At 45.8% G+C, this 24,300-nt stretch overlaps 2 protein-coding genes across 4 annotated transcripts in view; one reads left to right on the top strand and one right to left on the bottom strand.

Moving 5' to 3' along the window:
* Nucleotides 1–835: 835 nt before the first annotated feature.
* Nucleotides 836–22,274, top strand: pan3 (poly(A) specific ribonuclease subunit PAN3). The gene is made up of 18 exons (XM_029248754.1): nucleotides 836–2,237; nucleotides 5,646–5,767; nucleotides 8,104–8,167; nucleotides 8,307–8,377; nucleotides 8,486–8,636; nucleotides 8,733–8,959; nucleotides 9,377–9,481; nucleotides 10,348–10,405; nucleotides 11,012–11,173; nucleotides 13,911–14,027; nucleotides 14,735–14,836; nucleotides 16,478–16,646; nucleotides 17,601–17,688; nucleotides 18,326–18,465; nucleotides 18,889–19,018; nucleotides 21,071–21,135; nucleotides 21,397–21,535; nucleotides 21,893–22,274. Exons 1-18 carry the CDS (start codon nucleotides 1,850–1,852, stop codon nucleotides 22,031–22,033), a joined length of 2,439 nt encoding a protein of 812 aa, XP_029104587.1. The 5' UTR covers nucleotides 836–1,849; the 3' UTR covers nucleotides 22,034–22,274.
* The window catches only part of flt1 (fms related receptor tyrosine kinase 1), a 28,093-nt gene continuing 26,058 nt past the window's right edge, over nucleotides 22,266–24,300 (bottom strand). For 2 of the 3 annotated variants that reach the window (XM_018761034.2, XM_018761036.2), the window contains one exon: nucleotides 22,266–24,283. In XM_018761034.2, coding sequence (XP_018616550.2) covers nucleotides 24,108–24,283 — 176 coding nt within the window. In that variant the 3' untranslated portion in view covers nucleotides 22,266–24,107. Of the gene's footprint in view, nucleotides 24,295–24,300 lie in introns of all 3 variants that reach the window. The other variant, XM_018761035.2, reaches the window with a different exon arrangement.

Below are 24,300 nucleotides of genomic sequence, written 5' to 3'. Positions count from 1 at the left end.
GAGCCTAGAGAAACAGTGCAGGTTTCTCTTTGGTGCTTCTGGAAAGAAAATTCACAGGAAGCCAGCAGCTCAAGGTAGAGGAGACTACAATTTGGAGGCAGTGAGGAGCAGAACCATGCAGAGATCTATGGGTCAAGATGAGAGCCTCAAACTGAAGTGTGGCAGCAAGAAGAGCACAGGACTAGTGTGTGTTTCCAAAGCAACATAATACACCAGACCAGCTACAGGATTCTGGAGGAGCTGGACAGCTTCCAGTACATCCACTGGGCCCCTAGTGCTCGCAGAGGTGGGCTTCCAAATTTCCAGGATGTTGCCGAAAAAAGCAGGAGGTCTGCACGAATAAAAAGACGTGATGTCTGTACGCGAGAGTCGCACTGGTGTTTTTTGCTCTTGCTGTGTGTCAGGGGAACCTTTTCCAGAGCAATGTTTATATGAGAATTTGTGGAGAGAGAAGCAAAAGGCAGGAAGAAGATATTGAATTTTGAGCCACTGAAGAGGAACTGCTGCCAGTTATTGCTTTTATGTAGAAATTCCACAACTGTATCTTACTGAATACATTTCTGAAAGGGTAAATTGCAAAACACTAGTTTCTTTCATGAACCGCTGTCATGTGCAATGAAGTTTCAGCAGGCGTGGTGGTGCAGCGGTGATGCTGCCTCACAGCACTTTGGCTGTTCAGGAGTAGATTCTAATGCAGCTCAGTCTATGTGGAGGTGCGTGTTCTCCCCGTGTCAGTGTGGGTCTCCTCGGGGTGCTCCCCTTTCCTCCCACAGTCCAAAGACACGTGGTTTAACTGAACTGGCAATGCTAAATTGTCTGTAGTGGGTGAATGTGTGTATGTGGCAGTCTTGCAACGGATTGGCGTCTTGTCCAGGGTGTGCCATTCGCAGCTTTGAGCCCACTGATTCTGGGATAGGTGCTGGACCGCTGCAACCCTGACCAGCCAGAACAAGCCGTTAAAGAAAGCGAGAGACATTTTAGCCAAAACTGAGCCAGGGAGCAGCTGTTTATTTGTTCCAGGCAATAAATCCTTTAATTTAAAATATTTTTCTATCAGAATGAGTTGCATGCAGAGGTCACTTCTAGGTTTTCATGTTGATGCCAATGGGCGAGAGGTGACGTCACAGGGAAGAAAGTTGTTCGTATCACGAATGGGAATGCATGGATGACGTCACAGGAAAGAATCGGGGAGTGCTCCTAAAATTTCGAAACAACTTGTTTTAGGAGCACTGAAGCCGCAGTGCAGTTACTGTGAAAAGTGCAATTTAATATCTCCCCCCGCTCCGCCACACAGCTGTTTTTTCACAAACTTAGAACACAGCAGCTCCCCCGAGGCACTCCATGACGACTTTATTGGCGAGAAGGGAATGTTATGTAAGAGGCATTCATTGCGCACCCAACCTGCCCTGGAGCATCAGCCCGCCGCACCGCAGCGACAACCGGACGCGGCTTCCTGCCACTTTTAAAGAATGAATCGAGTGGAAGAGTGGCGCACGAGCCGGGCGCTGCGCGTGTACCCACAATGCAAAGCAGTCCGGAGGAAGAGAAGGGAAAACACGGCAGCGTGACTGGAACGGGCAGAGCGAGCAGGCTCGAGGCGCTCGCAGTCGCACACCGAGCGCCATTAACGGCACCTTTCCAGCGACATCACCAGCAGCTCAGCTGTGGGTCAAAGCGAACTTAGCCCAACTTTCCTGCCGCGGTGCGCAGTAGTAGAACTCGGCGGGATTCGGAATCGGAGGAGTCGCGCGGCGCTCAGCTAGCAGTAGCTAAGCTAAGGCTAAATGCCTGGCAGTAGTGGCTTCTGCTCTCCATCCATGTTGGAGCGCCTTCCGGCGGCGGCAGTGCCATGAATAGCGGGCTCCCACCTCCAGCCGCTCCGCCCGGGGTGGTCAAGGTGAAGTTCTGCCGCTACTACGCCAAAGACAAGACGTGTTTCTATGGAGAAGAGTGCCAGTTCCTGCACGAAGACCCGGTCACGGTGTCGACGTCCGGCGTCGCGAGCAGCTTGTCCACCACCACCACCATGCAGCACGGCGGCGGCGGCGGCAGCAGCCCGGTCCCCCTCTCCTCCCTGCCCGCTGCTGGAGCGGTGACGGCGGCGACGGGATCGTTCTCCCTCGGCGGAACCGCGGCGCCGGCCTGTCCGGGCGGCGGAGGGACCGGAGGAGGTGTGTCGTCGAAGAAGAGCGACCCGCCGGCGGCAGGCGCTGCTCTGGATGGGCAGCTGCTGAGCAGTGAGTGCCTTCGAGTCGGTCCGACAGCGGCGCGGGGGAGGCTGGCTGGGGCGCAGCAGAGGCCTACTACTGCGCTACGGACAGAGGCGGTAGCTTGTTGTGCTTGTGCTGCTGCTGCTGCTGCTGTTGTTGTTGTTGTGTTTATTATTATTGCCGCGCGCTTTCCCGCCTCACCGAGGCCTCCGAACGAGCGCGACGAACGGCGCCATGCTCTCTCTCTCTCTCTCTGTCTGTCTGTCTGTCTGTCTGTCTGTCTGTCCACTGCACTACAGCCGGCCTGGAGGGGAGTGTGGCTGTGTCGGGCCTCCCCGCAGCCGCTGCCCTAACGGGACTAAGGCTGCTGCCGCCACCGCAGCCTGCGCACAAGTGTCTGCTTTAATAGCGGCACATCCACATCATCATGTGTCTCGTACTTGTGAAATTTTGAAAACACTCGTAGAATAAAGACACCATTTGAGCGTGTTAACATTTCACACGACACCCCGTGTATTTACTAGTTTTTTGTTATATATATATATATATATTTTTTTTTAGAAATCCTTGGAATCTTTTGTTCGATCAGAGTCCTGCCGGACCAGTTAGTTCTCCCACACAGAGAGTGTAAACCTGGAAGCATCGCGTTGTTAATATTATTCATGATCTAGTATGATTAACGTAGAGCTGTGCACCTGGTGCTGTTCACTTCCTGCACGTTGTATGATGTTACACTGTTTCCACGCGGAATTGTTGTTTTTCTTAACAATAATAAACCGATATCTTGTTAACTTGCCAGAAAGCTTGTTTACGTCACTTCAGAACCGTTTTCCAATTGGTTGCCTGCTGCGGAGCGCTACAAATTACGGGCGATGACGTCATTTTAGAGTCGTTCTCCAATTGGCTGGCTGCAGCGCTTCACGTGCGCTCGAGCTCCTTGGATAGCACAAGATTGAGAAAATAATGTATCCTTTACAAACAAGTGGAAGAAAGCAGAACAAAAGATCAAGTGGGAAAAGTGTAAAAGTGCAAAAAGAGTGTGGTATCAAGAAGCGCTCAGTAACAATGATGCCAAATGAGTCTTATGAGTGGAACAGGATGTAGGAGTGCTTGGGGTCAAAGGTCAACTGCCTGACCAGTTTTGCCAGGTTAGGAGATTGTAGTAAAGATTGTGCCCTTTAAATGTTTATCTTTTGGATTTGTTGAACTGAACGAATTGGGCTTAATAAATTTCAGTGAGTTTCACAGCTGGCCTAAGTTTTTCTGGAATTGTGCTCAAATAATTTGAAAGCAAGGGGTTCAAAATTTACCTGTAAGCAGGCTTTATTTCACTTGTTTTACCTTTTGGAGTTTTTTTTAATGACCAGCCTAGTGAAAGCTGAGTAACACACTGGAAAATTTCTTTTGTTAAGCTTTGACATTTTTATATCATTAGGTTGTGATAGATGGTTTTGCTTTATATCAGTAATGTGTGTGTGTGTGTGTGTGTATATAATATATATATTTTATGCTGATGATATGATGCTGATTTCAGTGAAACCAAGGTTTCAGTAAAGAATGCAAAGGTTGTCAGAATAAAGTCAGGTGTAGTGTTCAAGAATTATTTATATATATATATATATAAATAAATATGCGCACATTCATTCATAGTTCATAAATTCTGTAACCAGTACAACCGCTTGGTCTGTGTGTTGTCTTGTTTAAGCATTTAATACTATTTTGCATTTTTGCCCTCCGTGTAGGAAATCCGGTGTGTGTCCAGTGTTGCTTCTCGGCGTGGGAGCACAGTGTAGACAGTGTATAACCTGTGAAATGAATGCCCAAATAAACACAGTGAAGTGCTGAAAAGACTGGTTATAGTTCATCTTGGAGCTCCTTGTTTTCCAGAGGAGATGGGTTGCTGGAGAACCCAAACTAAAGGCAGAAGTGTTGCTCGTGTGTGTGTGTGTGTGTGTGTGTGTGTGTGTGTGTGTGTGTGTGTGTGTGTGTGTGTGTGTGACACCAGCTGCAGATGAAAGCAAGTTCTGTCTTACTGGATTGAACTTGGGTTGAAATACAGTACTTTTAATCTTGTATCTGGCAGCATTGTGCTTAAAGAGACTGCCTTGTTACCACAAGATTGCCAGTACAAGTCCTTTGCAGGGTCCTAGTGTTGCACTATTGAGCAAGGTACTTGATGTCTGTTGCTCTAGTGTTATGTTCTGCTGTACAAACATTAATTTTTTTGATAGAAGTATCTGTTAATTGAAAATAAATTAATGTGACTTTAATGTGCAAAGTTGTTCTAGGCGAACTCAGCATAGTAGTTCATATTGAGATTAAAGTCATGTATTTACAGCCTCGGGTTTCGGTTTCAAATCTGTGGAAGGTTGACGATTCAAATGAAAAATTTTCTCACAGATGTCGGGGGGGAACTGTGACAACACAGAAGAAAACATAGCAATTGAGCTAGATGTTTAAAAACCTGTATTGTTCTGAGCTGCCTTTATGAAAAATAATCCTGTTTTATTTGCAGTGCGTATTTGTACTAGAAAAATTAAGAAATGCAGTTTTTACAGTACTTTTCAACTTCTGTTTTGAGGGCTGTGTGGACTTTTTACACAGCTCTCTTGTTATGGCTTAAAAAGGAAACACTAAATACAAAATAAGTTCAGTGACCATTTTGTCATGTAATAAAAGTTTTTTCTATGTTCAGGTAACATGGTAAATGGCAAAATTATGTTTTTGTCACTATTTAATAGGCTATTAGTACTTTTTTCATCTTTTCAATTTAGGCTGTAAAGGGTTTATAGTGAATAATGGTCATATTTAATAATTCTCTTAAAATATCTCCCCCTTTCCCACACCTCTCATTACTATGTCACTATTAATCTCTTTATTCTTACTCTAGTTTCTCCAGTGAGATATATAAATTATATAGATTATGTGTAAAGAACAGTATTTTTTGTCCAGTACTTCTTGTTGCTAAGGTGTGTCACCAACTTGTAGGGAAGTGTGACATTCAGAATTAGAAAGTTAATGTATGGTTTAATTTATTTGCATAGATGCGGGAAGCTTGTTAGCCTGGAAGGTTTTGTCTTAATTCCAAGAGAATAAAATCGCCAGTCCTTTCAGATGATGGGGCCAGTTCGCATGTGTGGTTTCATTATGAATATTTAGTCATACATCCTTGCAGAGGGCATGTTCTTTGGTGGTTGTGGGAACTGAGATGTCAAATACATCTGACCTAATCCTTATGGTCTTGTGGTCTGAGGAGTGTGACCATGGAAAATGAGGTTGGTGTGAATTGGCCCATGAGATGTTCTCTGAGTATTAGGCTAGGCTGGGCAGGGAAAGTTTTTGGATGTTCTAGGATTACTATAAAATGACATGTATAGATCAGGAAGTGTGATGTGCAGTGCATCATTGGAAGGTAATTCTTCTCCTATTTTGCAGTCCCTGGGTTAGAAGGTGGGCCCCTGACTGATACCAGCCTGACCAACTCCTACTTCAGCAGCAGCTTCATTGGGGTCAATGGATTTGGGAGCCCTTCAGAGCCCAAATTCTCCATGATACAGGTGCTTACTTTTAAATTTAACTGTAATCAGTTAGAGCCCTAAGTACTTAACTGTGTGGCTAACCAGGTACTTAACATGTTCACGCCTTTAAATGAGTGTCTGCAGGCAGAGTAGTTGATAAGGGTATAGGCTAAATTAACAAAAGTTTACCAGTTTACGGTGGTGCTGGAAAGTTTGTGAACTCTTCAGAATTTCCTGAATTTCTGTATAAACTTGACCTAAAATGTGATCAGGTCTTTAAGTCGTGAAAACAGAGAAGCCAATAAAACAAATGACACACAAAAGGTTATACTTTTTTCATTAATGATCCAACATTAAATGTCCTTGTCGAAAAAGGTAAGTAAACTTATGGTGTCAAAATCAAAGTGGCTATATTGTCATTCCATCCGAATACAGCTGGTACAGTAACAGTGAAACAAAACAACGTTCCTTCAGGACCGTTGTGCTACATAGAAACAACTCAAAGCTACCTACACATAAACAATAAATATATATATATATATATATATATTTATTTATATACATAATAATAAACAAATATACAAGAAATGATGTAAATGTAAACATACTGGTTAGCTTTTAGCAGCAATTTAAGAAAGGAGAGTGCAAAAAATTGCCAAGGGAGTGCAATGGTTCAGTAACTGGCATGACCCCCTTCAGCACTGACTGCAACCAAATGTTTACAGTAACTCTTATCAGTCTTGCACATGAGCTGGCATGATTTTTAGCCCATTTGTGCTTATAGACCTACTTGAGCTCAGCGATGTTGGTGGACTTTCTTACGTGAACTCCCCGATTCAGGCCCAGCTGCAACATTTCTGTTGGATTATAGTCAGGACTTTGACTTGGCCATTCCAAAACACAAAATTTGTTCTGTGTCAGTGTTCTTTGATAGACTGATTTGTGTGTTTAGGGTTGTTGCCTTGCTACAAGACCTACCTTCTGTTACATTTCAGTTAATGGACAGACGCCCAGTCATTATGCTGTAGGATTTGCAGGTAAAAATCCAGAATTCATAGTTTCGTCAATGATGGCAAGCCTTTTTGGTCCCGTGGCAGCAAAACAGACTCAAGCCATGATACTACCACCACTGTGTTTCTTGCCTAAAAGTATTTCTCTTTTAAGCCAAAAAATTTATTTTGACCCATCTGTCCATAGAACATTCTTCCAGTCATCTCCTGGCTCAGATAGAGTTCAGTAAACTTTAAATGGGCAGCAATGTTCTTCTTGGACTTCCTCCTTGCTACCCTCCCACATGCACCATTCTTGTTCAATGTTTGATTGATGGTTTGCTTCACTTGTGACCATTGACATTAGTCAGTGCAAAGGGGGCCTGCAGGTCCTTAGACGTTGCCCTGGGGTTCTTTGTGATCTCCTGGAACATTACACACCTTGCTCTTGAGTAATTTTTGTTGAATGACCTCTCCTGGGCAGAGTAACAGTGGTGTTGAATTTTCTTAATTTGTACACTATCTGACAGTGGATTGGTGAAGCCCACAGTCTTTAGAAATTGTTTTGTAACCTTTTCCAGCCTGATGAGAATGGACGACTCTTTTTCTGAAGTCCTCAGAAATCTCCACTGACCGAGGTATGGCATGCGTTCACAAACCTGTGTGGTGGAGACTAAAGTTTGCCAGTGAAGACTCAGATTTATGTTTTTTTTAAATAGGGCAGGGCCACCCAAACTCACACCTGATTGTCATTCCATTGATTGACACGCCAATGATGTCTTTGACTGAAATGATAATCCTAGCGGTTCACAAACTTTTTCCAAAAAAATAGATTTAATATTGGATCATTTTGATCAACAAATAAATGGAAAAAGTATGACCTTTGTGTGTTATTTGTTTTATTGGCTTCTCTGTATGTATTTTTTTACTAAAATGAACATCATATTTTAGGTGAAATTTATGGAGAAACTCAGAAAATTCTAAAGGTTTCACAAACTTCTCAGCGCCACTGTAAGTCCTGAACTGCTAAGATCTTCAACAGCTAGATATGAGTGCATGCAGATCAGTTCAACTTTGATTTAAAGCATTGTCTATGCAATTTTACCAAGTACTAAGAGGAACGGATTAATAATCGTACTCTTAATCAGATACTCCATTTATATTTTCACTTATAACCCCTACAAACACATATATTTAACTGTACCCTTAATTGTGAAAGGATCCCAGTTGTACCAGGCATTTCAGGTTCTTCTCAGCTCTGAAAAAACTTAAATTAATGCATTATTTAAAATAAATGACATTGTGCAAAAAGAAAATTTATATTGCCTTATGCAGTGTTTTTTTGGGTAAGTTGCAGTCTTATGTGTCTGTCACACTATTGTGTAGAGAATGACCAGCAGCAGCAGCTCACCAAGCCTCTTGAATGACAGTGCCAAGAACTTCACACAGGGTAAGGTGTTCATGCGTGCGCGTGCACACGCGCTCAGCCTGTTTGATTCCTAGGTGCACGTGGTGCTAAGCGGGGCTTCATCTACGGCTGTTGTAGCACCCTTTGAAATACCATCATCCTGTTTTTGATTCTGCCGCAGATCCAGTGAATTCATCAGCTTCTTCTCTTTTCGGTCACTTCTCTGGTCTGAGTCTGTCGCAAAGGAGAAAGGTGAGGGTATGACTCGTACTTGTGCACAAAGGGTACATTTCGTTGTTGGGCGTGCTAGAACACAACAGGGCTGTGCAGGTGTTGCATGACAAGGTGTGTTATCTGCAGGCTCCGAATCCTACAGCGAGTGAGTTCATACCAAAGGGGGCTACAGGACCTCGAGTGGCTTCCATGTCTCAGTCCAGCATGCCAGGCTTCTCCTCTCCATTATTTTCCCAGCAGGCCTTGGGCAGTACAGCTGCTGTTACATTGGCGCCAGGTCGGTCGAAGAGCTTTTGTCTTGCTGATGTGTGCAGGTGCCACCTGTTTGAAGCATGTGTGTGCAAGTTTCATCATCTTCGTCTCTTCACGTCAGGCACGTCCCTGTCTGCCGGGTCGTCACCTCTCCACTCGCCAAAAATCACACCCCACACCTCCCCTACTGCTCGTCGTCGCAGCCACACCCCCAGCCCTTACCCTGGTGCTGCCAGCTACGCTCACCTGGGCAACCCAGGAGCCTCAGGACACATCATCCAGAAGGAGACAGTGGGTGGGACCACCTACTTCTACACAGACAGTACCCTGTCTCCCATGACAGGACTGGTAAGTCTTGCATGTACTGCTGGAATCTCAAAATATTCACTGCTTTAAATATCTAAAAGCATGTCCAGTCATGCTTGGCAGTAAATTATCGCTCATGTCTGTATTAAATGTTTATTTGTTTATTCGTCCTGGGCATTTATTTACTGTCTTGAACTCCTGTGTTGCATCATGGTCTTCGGAGAAACGGCATTTCGTTCCACTGTATACGAGCTATATAGAGGAATGACAATAAAAACAACTTGAACTTAGCAGATGCTTTTCTGCAGAGTACCTTATTCTCTGTATGGTTTTGGTTCAGTTTAGATCTTCCTCTTTGTACAGTCTGAGCATGAGAAACACTGGAGTTGTCTGGAATTGCGATGCAATGCTGCTCTGTAAGAACTCTGTAAGATCTCCTTGTGATTTGTTTGCCCACAGGTGTTTCCCACCTTCCACATCTACCCGCCGACGGCACCGCACGTGGCCTACATGCAGCCGAAAGCCAATGCCCCGTCCTTCTTCATGGCCGATGAGCTACGTCAGGTCTCTCTGCTTGTCGTGTGACAGCTCTGGAATCCCCCTCAGCTGACACAGTTGTTTTTCTGAGCCCCAGGGCCCTTTGGTGCTGGTTTAAGGTTTAGGGCAGTGCTGAGACACAGTAGCAGGGCCATGTCTGGAAAAGGAGTTCAGGGTACTGTGCGTAGTTTTGTCCACAGGACAAGCACAGTATACATTTTACCTGTTCCGTCAAAATTTGCTCCTCTCAATTTTGGAACATATGGAAAAGACAAAAATAAGTAAATGGCTACGTTTAAAATATTCTGTGATAGGCAGGAACTCGGAACGCTTTTAAGTTCACCAAATACGTTTTTGACTGCGATACCATTTAAACCCAGAAATAAATTATTGTTTTTTTTAATGTGACTATATAAATTAAGAACTAAAACAGATTATGAAACATGTTTAACAGTCTTTTCTTAAATCACTGAAAATAGCAAGATATAGGTGCAGTTCAGCTTCATTGCAGGCACATTTGGGCGCTTAGTACTGAGAACGATTTCTAAATGGAAAGGAAGATGATGTGTTTTGCATGTAATTTCTTAACGTTTTACTTTAATTTATTGTGTGCCTATTAGCGGACAAGTGTCAGAATGATTCTACCTACTATGTGCCTATGAAAATTTAAGCACGCTACCTGTCCCACGGTGTCGGACAGTCCTTAATGTCAAGCCCTTTTGAATGTGTGCGAATAGATGTTTGGACCTCCGTAATGTTGCATGTGAGTCGTTATGCATCAGTCACCCCCTGGTGATCAGTGCAGAAGTGCTGTAGAATTCAGCTGCAATGTATAGGCACATGTTTTTAACAGATTGGCTAATTGTCATGTGGTCACTGCTGTGCTTCCACAGGAACTAATCAACAGGCATCTGATGACAATGGCACAGATCGATCAGTCGGAAAACCCAGGTGAGGTCCCGTGCATGTGGTCGCCGCAGTTTTCTTGTTTGCACCCTTGGAGCAGACTCTAGGTGCGCGTTTATGAGTGATGGGAGAGTTTGTGAGGAGTGCAAGAGCTTCAGGAAAACAAAAAACCCAAGACTGTCTGCAAAGATAGGAAATTCCCATGGTTCATTTAGATAGACACAGACCAAACGGAACTGTTATCTGGTTGCCGTTTAGCCGCGTGGTTGTTTTCAGGCAGTTTGTCTCCTACAGTTTGTGGAGGAGACAGGCTGCTTCCTGCTTGTGGCTGTTGAACCCAGCAACTGTGGTGAGGGTTTCGTGTCAGTGGGACCACTACTCTTAACCTGGAGTCTTGTGTTTAATACTCCCTTGCAGGCCATAAATTCCAGTCCTCCTTCTGCGGAGGTCAGGACTCAGTGTGCATACCCCATTGTACATATGCACTAAGTGCATTATACAAGTGTGCACAGACACGCACAGGAAGCACACTGACATACATACTCACGCACATAGATGATAAATTGTCGAAGTTCTGTGGTGGTCTGCAGGCTTTGGTCTCTTCCATGGTCTTCAGACAGGAAGTGTTGACACGTGATCTGTGCCTTACAGGTTTCCCCACTGAAGTGGACAACTACCACAGCCTCTTTCCCCTGGAGCCTCTCCCCCCACCCAACCGGATGCAGAAAAACTGCAACTTCAGTTACATCACTTCCTGCTACAAAGCTGTCAACAGCAAAGATGACCTGCCCTACTGCCTAAGGAGAATACATGGTGGGAACCATTTACACGGATGGATGCGTACACATCCATGTACAGGTGTACATGCAACTTTACACACAAAGCATATATTCCTGTCCATGCATAAAGTTCAGTGTTTTTGCATGTTTCTGAAGTTAAATTTTAATGGATCTTTTTTTCAATTCTGGTAGTATATGAATGCAGCCTGAAAGAGAGCAAATATATTTTGTTTTTATGTTGTTTCTTTGGTATGGCAGATAAAGAAGTTTAATCAGCCCAATTAAGTGTTTAATGGGAGTTGGCTGCTTGAATGGAGTCAGGCCTAATTTGGGCAGCACTGTTTGGTATAATTTTGAACTAATTAAACCCTCAAACAGCAAAAGGTGAGCTGGTAATTCAGTGGTGAATTGTGAATGTATCTAGGAGTGGCTGTCCTGCTAATATCTCAGTGGGAAAGGTATAAAATCATGAATGAGTTCAAAAAGAACTGTGGAACAACTGCTCGTTTCTCTTGCCTCAGCTCAAGTCACAGTAAGAAAGACACAAAATGTAAAAATTGGATATTGTACAAGCGAGAGCATCAAGGTGCTAACCACTGCTTAATGGAATATGCAAGCTCATTTGGAGTTTACCAGAAAGGACCTGATGTGTCTCCAGGCTTCTGGAAGTATGTTCTCTGGACTGATGAATCAAAAGGAGAACTTTTTGGATGACACTGGCCCCTTTATGTCTTGTGAAAACCAAATAGGTCCTTTTAGACTAAGGACCTTCTGTCAACTCTCAAGCGTGGTGGTGGCAGTGTCATGACCTAGGGATTTTTGTTGCCACAGAACCTGGGTGACTTGATATAGCTAAAGGAATCATGTATCCTTTGTTGTATCAGAAAACTCTAATTCAGAGCATGTCAGGCAATCAGTTCCTCTGTTGAAGTTGAAGCCGAACTGAGTTATGTAGCAAGACACTGATCGCAAACATACAAGCAATTATCAATGTGGCTGAATAAAAAACAAAATTAAAGCCGAGGAACAAACTAATCAAAGGGCTCACCTGAGTCTGATTGAGATGTTGTTGTAGGATGTGAAAAGGGCTGTTTGTGCATGAAAACCTGCAAGTGTTGCTGAATTAGATCAATTCTGCATGCAGCAGTGGGCAAAAATTCCTCCACAGTGACGTGAGAACCTGGTCAACTTGTTCCCGATAAAAGTGTTGTGACCAATTATTGACGCAAGTTACTTTTTCCACACCTATTGCTGCACATTTCATTGTCTTCCACACCAAGGAAATGACATAAAAACAATACAGCTGTCACTTTTTATCTTAAGCTGTGTTCGTACACAGACAAAAATATTTAATTTAGAAAAACTTTTCCATGGCACTTTACAAGCACCTGCATATGATTTCTGTGAACTGAAGCTTGTAAATCATTGATCTCATTTTTGGTGGTTTCTGTGTTCTCAGCTACATGATTTGAGTTGCTCCATATGCCCATTGTGTCATGGGTTTATGCTTTGCTTCCTCGCTATTTGTTTGGTACCTGTGTGTACACCGTACTGCATGATCAGCATGTGCTTCGTTTGAGTTCATATAGCATCCTTCCCAAAATGGTTATCTCACAGTGCTCAAGATATTTTGCTATTACAAATACTGACGGATGGACACGAAAGCAATTAACTGCTTAGAATGAAAACAAGTGCGAGAGCCAGGTGGTCGTGGAAAAGAAGAAGTGAAATGAATGAAGTTTGGTGCAGAAGAAAATGTACCTGAGGACGACCAACTGCGTGCTCATTTTCTGCAATTGGGAAATGTTTCAATAAGTAATGGTCCCTGGATCGTGCAGGCACGTTTTGAAGGCCTGCATGTCTTATCCTGGAAAGGTTCTCTAAAGGACTCTTGACATACATGAGAAAGTTTTCTGCACTTCATTGTAGACTTTAGCAACACCAGCAGTTTCAGTTGGAGTGTCTGAGCACAGTACAGTAGTGGACCTTAAGTCTACATTTAAATGTGTTCATCAGAGAGTAGTGCCTTACAGTACTATAGTGTGCTGTAGACAAAGTAATGTACACATTCTTCTATATTCATGTACACACTCTGTGTGTGTGTGTGTGTGTGTGTGTGTGTGTGTGTGTGTGTGTGTGTGTGTGTGTTGGGCTCCTGTTGTGTGTTTTTGGGCAGCATGATGGCACAGCAAATAGTGCTACTGTCTCACAGCACTTGGGTGGTGTGAGAGGACATGGATTCGATCCCCACTCAGTCTGTGTGGCGTTTCCATGCTCTCCCTATGTCTGCGTAGGTTTCCTTTGGGTGCTCTGGTTTTCTCCCACAGTCCAAAGACATGCTCTTCAGGTTCCCCATAGTGTGTGTGTGTGTCTGTGTGTGTGTGTTCCACTGATGTATGGATGAGTGACTCATTGGAAGTAGTGTAAGTCACCGCGGTGAATAAGGTGTGTGGGCTGGTAACTACATAGAGTTCATTGGAAGTTGCTTTGGAGAAAAGTGTCTGCTAAATAAATAAATGTAATGTTTAGAAGGCTCTTTCCCTGTGGTTGGTTGTGTTCCTTGTGTGTGAGATCTGTGTTTGCTAGGCTTCTCTGGTCAGACCAGAGTGTATTTGAGTTCCTCTGTGTGTAAGTTTCTCCTGTGTGTGACCAGAAGCACTTGAGGTCCTGTTTGTTGGGTTCTTCGGTTAAATTACTGCGTGCTTGAAATGTTCTTTGTGAGATTCCTCCTGTAAAATTAGAGTGTGTGTTGAGCTGCTCTGTGTGTTCAGGTTTCAGGCTGGTGAACACCAAGTGCATGATGCTGGTGGATATGTGGAAGAAGATCCAGCACTCAAACTGTGTCACGCTCAGAGAGGTCTTCACCACCAAGGCCTTTGGGGACCACTGTGAGTGTACAGTACATCTGCATACTTGGACCATGGGTGCTATAGAGTTTAAGGACACAGAGCTGTAACCTGAAGGTTGTTGATTCAAATTCCAGAAAGGCCTCTGCACTTGTACCCTTGAGCAAGGTATTTTACTTCATTAGCTCCAGATCCAGATGTGAAATTGTATGTTTATTAAAACGTATGCATCAACTAAGCACGTGTACATGCGCACACGCTGACTGAAATCGCTTGTCCCGAGCGGGGTCACGGGGAGCCAGAGCCTAACCCGGCAGCACAGGGTGTAAGGCTGGAGGGGGAGGGGATGCACCCAGGACGGGATGCCAATCCGTCACAAGGCACCCCAAGCGGGACTCGAACCCCAGACCCACTGGAGAGCAGGCATGAGCCAAACCCGCTGCGCCACCGCGCCCCTATCAACTAAGCAATGAAATTATTGTTCTTATAGAAGGCAGTAGTTTTGTAATAGTAGTGAGAAGAAATTTTCACCTCTCTTTCTGTCTCTCGCGCCTGTCATTTTCTCCTCCTCTCCTCTGGACACGTCCTTTTGGGGTCTGCTCTTATGGGGGCACATTTACGTCTCTGAGCTCTGACAGGTGCGATGTGTCATAGGCAGTCGATCGGGCGTGTGACCCTTCCCCAGTACAGCAGCAATGCAGTATGTACAGGTTATTTGCTTTAATTTGCGTGCTCTCTCTCTCTCTCAGCACTGGTGTTTTCCTACGACTTCCACGCAGGGGCTGAAACCATGTTTAGCCGACATTTCAATGATTCTACGGCAGACTCTTACTTCCCCAAGAGGAAATGGGGTAAGTGATTCTATAGAAATGTGTATGAATAATGTTTACTTGTTACTTTACCATTGTTAGTCGCGGCTGCTGTGTGAGTGGTGTCAAGGTGGCCACCACACTGACCACGCTGACCGCAGCGTGGGCCTGTTGGCTCCAACTCTCCTTGTTGGTGAAAAAGTTGTCGTTGCGGGTCACTGTTGACCTTTCCAGGAGAGGACCATGTGTGCTCTTTATGTGGTTTCACAGTTCCATATCAGCTGGGGGTCGGGAGGCATATTTTTGGTGTTTTTATGCATGTTTTGGTAGAGTTTTGCACACAGTGCGTTTCGAGTTTGTTCAATAGGGGGTTTGGCAAATCAGTGGGTGCCAGTGTTTCTGTTCAGGAGCTCCATTCAACATCTCACACACGTCTCTTTGCATTCCCACACAACACCCCAGAGTCGGTGCAGACCAAGAGCTCTGCGAAAATGACCCGCCCCGGAATGGTGGACACCAGTCGTCCGAGTCGCTCTAGTACTGGAAAGCAGAAGCAGCGGTTGAAACTTAGTGCTCCAGGTGTGCCGCTAGCAGCAGGAAGCGGGCGAGAGAAAGTAGAGCTGCGGATGCGTGTCCTCTGTACCGCTCCTTCCGCTCCCTCCCTGATCTGCCCCTCAGCGTAGCAAAGTGCGGCACGGCAGAGGAGAGCGCACGGGTGGCGCCGATGCGACCCTTCATCCTGGTCACGCCACGGGATCTGATCTAAACATGACCGTTGAGCCAAAGCAGAGCGGCTCGAAAAGTAGAAATTGCCTGTTTCCCGAGTCCTGGCCGGAGTCCCGCTGAGCTCCGGAGGGATCCGAAGCAGGCAGTTCTAGCAAGAGATCACAGAAATATAGGTGAAGTGAAACTTTTTATGGTGGAAAGGGCCAGAGTGCCTTGTAAAATGCCCCTGTGCGGTTTTCATCAGCAGCTGTAGAAAGCCTTTGGCTGAGTTATTCCCAGTGAAGAAAGTTCCACTGGTTACTGAGTGTAAAGGTTCTCCTGCTTTTGCCATCCATGGCCTTGATGGTTCAGACCTTTGGTTCCGTAAATACATGATGCTGAAGAATGTTGCGTGTTTATCAAATGAAAGTTCCTTTACCGTTACGACTTTGATGAAGATCACATGCTATCTTAGGAGCCGTTCGTGCAGAAATGCAGACAGTTCCAGGGGATTTGCAAACTGTCTCACAACTGCATGAGCTGTTGGAAGTAAAAGCTGACAGCAAGTCTTTAATTCCTGATAGCACTGTCCCTTTTAACTGGACCAAACCTGTGGTTAAAGTGATTTTGATGACAGGCTTGGATTTACCAACAGTATGAGCTGCAGCGCTCCGGTCCCAGTTTTCTCTGTGAGCGGAGATACGAGTTCGCAGCGATGAGGTGGGTCTTCAGTGTCATCATGAAGATACTGCAGTCTTGATGTCCTTTGCCACCCGGCGATGGAGGGGCATTCAGGCAGGAAGGAACAGAGAGGGGCATCCTGGGATATCCCAGTGCTCCATTAGTGAGCTTCTAGGGTGAATCCATTGGCAGAGTAAAGGAACCTTGAACTCCAGTGTGTGCCTTGCATCTATCTGCGTTTAAGACTGGCTCTGTGTGTGTCTGTGTGTGTGCGTGTGTGCGTGTGTGTGCTCCCAGTGGGCCAGCACGAGCCCCCACCTCCCCGGCAGCATGCTGGCCTGCTTCCCGAGTCTCTGATCTGGGCTTACATTGTCCAGCTGAGCTCTGCACTGCGGACCATCCATACCGCTGGTCTGGCCTGTCGGGTCATGGACCCCACGAAGATCCTCATCACTGGCAAGACCAGGTACTGATCGGCTACAAACACTTGACACACCCACGAAGGCTCTCGTTGCCAGGCAAACCAGATGTCGCCCATCTACACACTCGTGCTTGCAGATACCCACACGCTGCTGCATGTGTTTGGTGAATGTTTTCATCGTGGAGGACAGCAGATCCTCCTTGGCAGCAAAATAAAACACTGCTCATCTATACATATGTGCACTCACTCACTCACTCACTCACTCACTCACTCACTCACTCACTCACTCACACACACACACACACACACACACACACACACACACACACACACACACACACACACACACACACACACACTCTCTCTTTCTCTCTCACGCGCACTCACATCCTCTCCAGAAGGGTAGTGCTCTCTTTAGCTGGTACAGGTTTTGTATTTGTTTCTATGGATTCCTGTTACTGTAATAAATTCCTCCATCACTGAGGAAACGAAAGGAGAAGTCATTACTTCAGTCCCAGGTTCCTCTTCCAAGAAGCAGCAGAAGTAGCGTATTGAGAAAACCGAAATTGACGTGTTCGTTCAGAAAGCCACAGACTGCTCAACCACACCGCCGGGGGCTCAGACATGCAGACACACACGGCTATTTCATCAAAATTATTTTTGGATTTTCATTTGCATGAAAATTCTAATAAATTCTTACAGAAGGGTGTCCAGACACTGAAGTTACTAGAAAGAGCCATGCGATCATTCCTGTGATTCGCTGTAACCCTTTGACCCCCGAGCCCTCGCTCTATGTGTGTGGACGTATTTGCAAGTTCCTGTCTCCGTCTCTACCTGTATGCTGCTGTCACCCTGTGCTGTTCGTAAAAGCGATAAATGACAAAATAAATAAATGTCTAGAAAGCATGAGCAGCAAGTGCGTTTATGGTAAATGCGCAAAGCCATTGTGTGCGTGCTGTCGTTCTGCGCAGTGTGTTCAGTGTGCTCTCCAATTCTCAGGTTGCGAGTGAACTGCGTTGGGGTGTTTGACATCTTAACGTTTGACAGCAGCCAGACGAACCCGTTGGCCCTGATGCCTCAGTTCCAGGTGAGACTGGTGTCAGACTTGCCGCTCTCAGTGCTGGTTCTACACGCAATACCTTAGTAAAAACAAAGTAATCTTTGCCTGGATGAGATCATCAGTCTTGTACTTTGTACTTTGGTTTCACAAAACTGGTTCAGCCGCGGATGTTTGAGGAGCTACGTTTCCAAGGGCGAAAGATATGTCTCCCCAACTGAGAAGCACTTGCTGCTGCTTGTGGGTCTAGGGAGGGTTATGAAACCATTCAAAAACAAAGTGGAGTACATTGTACCACAGGAAGGATTCCATGACTCTGATGAAGGGAAACTTGTCGTCATATGTCGTGCAAGAGTCAACAAATTTTTGTTGGATCTTGTCGAGGTCACCATGATGGTTAGTTCCGTCCCGGTGTATAAAACCACAGAGTTTGTTCTTTGACCTTCACATCATCGTAGGCGTCTTGACAGTGTCTGCAGTGCTCCAGTTCTGTGAATGCAATTTGCCGTCGTGGATGTGTCTGTATGTGTGGGTCTGTCCATGGCTGAAGCTCTGTGCAGTGAGGTGAGGGTCATGGCTTGGGAGGGGTTCGTGCCGCCTTTCTCCTTGTAGGAAACCATCTCTCAAGTGTATCTTCTGTCTTTGTGTTGTTCGTTCTGTCCCCCAGCAAGCAGACCTCATTTCACTGGGCAAGGTGGTTCTGGCCCTGGCCTGTAACTCTCTGGCGGGAGTTCAGCGGGAGAACCTCCAGAAGGCCATGGAGCTGGTGTCCATCAATTACTCGTCGGATCTCAAGAACCTCATCCTGTAAGACTGTTCGTTCTGCAGTGAGTGGCACAGAGTCTTCTGTTCCTCTCTCAGCTCGGATTTGTGACTGAAGCGTACTCTTGTAGAACATTTGAATGGCTCTCGGGTTTGTGCGAGTTAATGCCAAAACATCCCTACGCAACTGTGACGAAAAGCAGTTTTAAAAGCTAATGCCTATAGAGTAATCATACTTTTAATTGATTTTAAATAATTTTATGGGTCATTCTGCCATTGTGTAGAGTCCGCTTCTGATCAAACATCGCTGTTCAACTGGTGTGTAAGGACGTGTGACAGTGGGTGCACACAGGTGTACACAAAAACAACACGCACAAAGGAATACGCTGCACAAATATACAAACATTAACTGCTACTTCCTTTAGACAGAGAAAGGAGAAAAGCCAATCATTGCAATTTGTCTTGTAGGTACCTCCTGACAGATCAGTCTCGGATGCGGAGTGTCAATGACATCATGCCTATGATTGGAGCTCGCTTCTACACCCAGTTGGATGCTTCCCAAATGAGGAATGACGTCATTGAGGAAGACCTTGCCAAGGTACAGGCTGTCACGCACACAAACCCGTATGTGTGTACATAAGCATGAACAGAAACAGTGCAGGTACAGTACGCACAGACACATTGAGGTGCATGTGTGCTAGCAGACACTGCTGAACATGGGTGCACCCACCACAAATGGGCGTGCTTGGCAGATGGGCTGTGGATCATCAGGCTGCACAAAGACACGAGCACCAGTCCTGCTGGTATAAGACTGATCCTGCTGACTTGCTGGGTGTAGGGCCAGTCCACTTGGCCCTAATTTTTAGTGTGTTTAGTTTCTCTTCTGCCCTCAATATAGGAGTGTGAAACCACAGAACTGCAGAGGTCTCCCTCCAGCCCAGGGTGTGTGTGTCATTGTCTTCACAAACAGTTCCAGCCCACATGTGCACATTGGAGGGTACAAGGCTGTGTGAGGGGCTAGCAGAAGGATTATAAGGCTTTGCTTTCACCAGTACCTCCTCTTCCATGTGGGATGAAGTGCCGTGAAGGAGGTGAAGCACCCTGCAAGCAGGTGATGTCCGGAGATGATTCAGGTGTGGAGTGCAAAGGAAGTGAGGCCAGCGCTAGGGCGTCAAGTGCTTGAAGTGTGGTATTTTAATATTTTCAGTTGAAAATAGCTGATCAAGTCATCCTCACCAGTTGTCTCAGCGGATGGATGTTTTCTCACTTGCCGGTTGTATTCGGAATGATCTCAGTTTCGTGTTTATTTCAATATGAGATGTAAATAATAATCTGATTGATTGTGCCAATGATAAGGAGAGTTTGTATTTTAAGAAGCTTGTTTTGGTGCAGTTTGGCAAGGCTTTGCTGCTAGTTTTTCCCCTATATCTTTACTTTATGTTGTTCATGAAAGACACAAGCTGCTCTGATAGTCATGTGTTTGTAAAAGTGTCTGAGAGGAGCGAACAAGTAAATGTAAATGATTACAATTTTGAAGAGCAGGTTGTCAAACGAACTTGGGTAGTGATTTTTTTTTTAGGGGTTTCTACGTGTTGCTTCTGCGAAGGCTGCTAGATAATTTTAATAATAATATTGCATTTATTTCAATAAGAATTTGCCCCAACGCACAGTTAAATCTGGCAGCAATTGTGGCGTTAGTGTCAGGTGTAACTTTTTATTTGGCGTAGTAGTCCGGCTACACTAAGGGTACGGAGCTCCTGGTTTTTGAATGTAAAAGAAATGCAAAACTGCAGCAGGTGCTCAGCACATCTGGTTTCATGTAGTTTGAAATCATACATGGAATTGCATGAAATCAAAATGTTAGCTCTGCTTGAAGAAGAACAGCATACCCCCCTGGGGCCTGGAGCTGAAAACCCTGCAACGTGTGCAATTCCAGCCTTTTCAGGCAAGAAATGGAGAGGTTGGCTAGAACTCTTCTTTACCGTGTATGACCTGCTCTTGCGACCGGTGTGTGTGTCTGGACGGGCGGCAGCTGGGCTCGCTGCTCACGAGGCCCTTGGTGGGCTGTGTGCGCAGTGGTTGATGCACTTCTGCTTCGACTGAAACGCAATGCATTGGTGTAGAACGATGTGGGACAGCATGACTGCATCCGTAACAAGAGCTGCGCTGGGATGTTACAGCCTTTCTTGTACTTGGGTCGTTTGTCTTTTCACAGTGCAAGCGTTGTGTTTATATACAGTTAGAAAAAAGTGTGCAAACCCATCTGGATTTCTTGCCAAATCGCTCCTAAAATGTGCTCTGGTCTTCATCAAGCTCATAATAATGAACGAAAAGTTGTATTAACACCAGTAACATTTTACATTACCGCGTCTCTACTGGACAAGCGGTTTTAAGCAGTGAAGATCGCAGATGGAAAACGTCTGTGAACCTTATTTTTAGTCACCACTGAAACCTGTTGCATCGGCAGTTTAGATGCAATAAATTGTATTGGACAAACTTGAGAAAATTGTTCCCTAGATGACCTGGTTGTTTTCGAGCCCATCCTGCTGGTCTGCTCCTGAGCCTGTGGACCCAAACATTGATATTTTATTTATTTATAAAGTGAGAGTCTTCCTATCTGTACTAAAAGACTAATTTTCTTCTCTTGAAGGAGGTGCAAAACGGGCGTCTTTTCCGGCTTCTGGCCAAACTGGGGACCATCAATGAGAGGCCAGAGTGAGTAGTAAGAGAAATAGTGCAAGTTTCCAGAGCACTACACTGAGTTATGCTGTAATCTTAGTTATGTAATTTCTAAGTTTATAGTTGTGTAGTAAACTTGACCAGAATATGTGGATGGAGTAGAGCGCCCAAGGGCAGTGTGGAAGTGGCGGGATGGAGATGCAGGAGATAGCGGAGATATCGGGGTGCTTGAAGAAACTGTGAAAGGCCAGGAGGTGTCGACCTTACCCCTTCTTTAAATAAGTGCGTCTGTTGCAGGTTTCAGAAGGACCCCACCTGGTCAGAAACTGGAGACCGCTACCTTCTGAAGCTCTTCAGAGACCACCTGTTCCATCAGGTCTCTGAGACGGGCTCTCCCTGGATAGACCTGAGCCACATCGTTTCTTGTCTCAACAAGGTGAGCCCTCCTGTCCCATGCACCCATTTTGTACAGTTGTAAGCAAAAGAAAGTGTGTGAGTACAGCAAGTGAAAAGTTTGGTTACACCTGGGCTAAGTGCTTTCGTTGGACAAACTGGACAGAGGATTGAAAGGAAAGCAGCCCACAGTTGTCCTGTGTCTCCAGGAAGTGTGTCAGAAGAGCTTTTAAAACACGTTGGCTGATCTCCTGCCCAAACTCCTGAGTGCTCTCCAGCAAGTACGCTCAAAACGTCTTAGTGGTACCAGCAAGCAATGCGAACTTTTGACGGCTGAACTTGGCAGAGTCCACAGGCTTCTACTGTGCAGGTGCTCGCTGACGGTCGTGTCTGTCTGCAGCTGGATGCTGGGGTCCCAGAGAAGATCAGCCTGGTGTCACGGGATGAGAAGAGCATCCTGGTGGTCACCTACTCGGACCTGAAGCGCTGCTTCGACAGCACTTTCCAGGAGCTACTTGCTGCCGCCAACGGTCAGCTGTAGCCTCGGGTGAGGCCTTGGTGCCATTCGGCCCAGGGCTCATTCATGACTGAACCTGAGCAAATTGCACTACGACAGAGGCGTGACCTCACTTCGGCAGGCGTCTGGAGGAATGTGGCTTCACCTCAGTCTGGTACACTGGTCCCTCCGGAAGAAACTTCTGCAGCTTGTCTTTTTGGTTTCATAATTCTCACCCACGGCTGCAATGATGGACCCTGTGAGAAGCTGTGAGGAGTTTTTTTTTTTTTTTTTTTTTTAGATTTGGGGAACAAAACCAGATGGTAATATTTTGCTGTTTTTTTCCTTTTGTTTTTATTTACTTGTGGTGGATGCACTAAAATTTTTTTTTTTTTTAAAATGTGCAAGGCCTCCAGGGGCTGCTGAGCGCTGGTTGTGCTCACAGGAGAACAGAAATAAAACCTGGTTTTCTTTTACTTTATTGGTACTGGAGAGCTAATCTGTTGTGGACTGAGTGGCGGGGGGGCACACACCACAGGTGACTTGTGAAGAGGGTTTATTTGTAAAAGCAGGGAGGAGTACTAGTAACACAGGGTGGCTTGTGATCATGGAACTGAAAGGGTGGCCTGTGGTTGTAGCATTATCATTTTTTATTGTTACCCCCCCCCCCCCCGCCTTTTTGAGGATCACCATATCCCTGTTCTCAGAGCGGTTCAGGGTGGGTGGACGGACTTCCTGTAGAACAAGTCTGCTGGAACAGCACATGATTTACTGCACTAGTGAAGGACTGAACATGGTGTGTTAAAGAGCACAGCCTGCGCCGCCTCTTCACCGTCTTCCATTGGCCCGTTCGTTCCCCACCCCACGTCTCCATCGCAGCTTCTTGTGTTAGAGTCCCGCTGGGCTCTTCGGATCTGCTGGCTTCCAGGTGTAAGAACAGTAAAGGGCACGTGTCCTTCGGTGACTCCGGCGAAAGGTACGAGTGGAGTCAGTGGCCTTTCCTTTGTGTCCCACTGAGCGCCGAGGCTCTCGCCTCTGTCTTTGCGAACTCGCGACGCTTCGGCAGCACAGGTTGAGGTCACGGTGCAGGTGAGAATGTGCGCTGGTTCGGCTTCGTTCTCTCAGATGCTGCGGTCGCTGCTCCCGGGAGGTACGGCGGCGACCTTGTGGCTTGGCAGGTAGATGTTCGCTCCCCTGGGGTGTCGGTCACCCCACAACAGGTGGCACAAGGACAAGGATGTGGGGGTCAGAGGCGCTGTGGCACACCGGAAATCACAGATCCTCTCTAGTGACTTTTTAAACAAATGTTTGAGTATAAAATGTTGTGGAAGTTGTGCAATATGGCTTCTACTCAGCCCCCCCAGAGCAGACAGCTGCGGGGTTCACATGCCTGTGGCCACATCCACAGGAAAGGTAGGTAGGTGTGTGTGTGTAAGCCATTCCACTATACTCACCCTCACAAGCCATGTGGATCTGTGCCCTTAACACACTTGTTGTGCTGTCTTTATCTCCATGTTGCAATATTTGTGTATACAGCAGTATTTTATTAAAAACAAAGTTTTACTCCTGCCTGGTGCTTATTTTTCATTTTTCAGGGCGGCTGCCATACAAGGCAGAGGGTCGGTTTTCTGTGGAGTCGTCACTCAGCTCTCATAAGAATATGTGAGTGTATTTTTATAGAAGGCAACGAGACGCCGTGAACCGCGGTATAGCGTGGTAGTCGGAGCCCCTGTGGAGTGTGACTCCTAGGCCAGTGAGCCCTAAGACATGAAGGCTTTGAAAGCAAATGTCAGTTTGAAACTTCCATTGAGAGAGAGAGTGAGTTATACGTGTATTTCTACAGTTGTGGGTATTGCTTGTGGAGCCCAGTGTTACTGAAGCCCTGCAAACATGTCAGGTAAAGTGTGAAATTATTAATGTTAATGGTAAACTTTTTGCAATAATATATTAATTAGTACTCATCTCACGTGGTACAATGATATACTACGGAAATTTTTATTACTTGGTACCAGGTAAAATAATTGAGGAAGAAGCCAATATGTATGCATTAATATAAAATATGATACAGCAGTTAAGCACTCAGCTGCTGTGCGGTGCCCACTGGCACGTTGGTTGTTCTTCACAGGTGCTGCAGGGGAAGGAGGGCCGGACTGTAGTCTGGTGGGTGGGAGCAGCGTACGGCAGAGATGGAGTCGCAGGAGAGCCCTGGAGCTACTTCACTGCTCCCACGGGGCTTTCGGAACATACCGGGGTAAACTGGTGCAGAGGGCAAACTCTCCCCCCTCTGTTTACAGACTGAGAGGAACCTGCGG

Source organism: Scleropages formosus, chromosome 24 (genome assembly GCF_900964775.1).
Source record: "Scleropages formosus chromosome 24, fSclFor1.1, whole genome shotgun sequence".
NCBI lineage: Eukaryota > Metazoa > Chordata > Actinopteri > Osteoglossiformes > Osteoglossidae > Scleropages > Scleropages formosus.
This window is presented reverse-complemented; position numbering and strand designations above follow the sequence as displayed.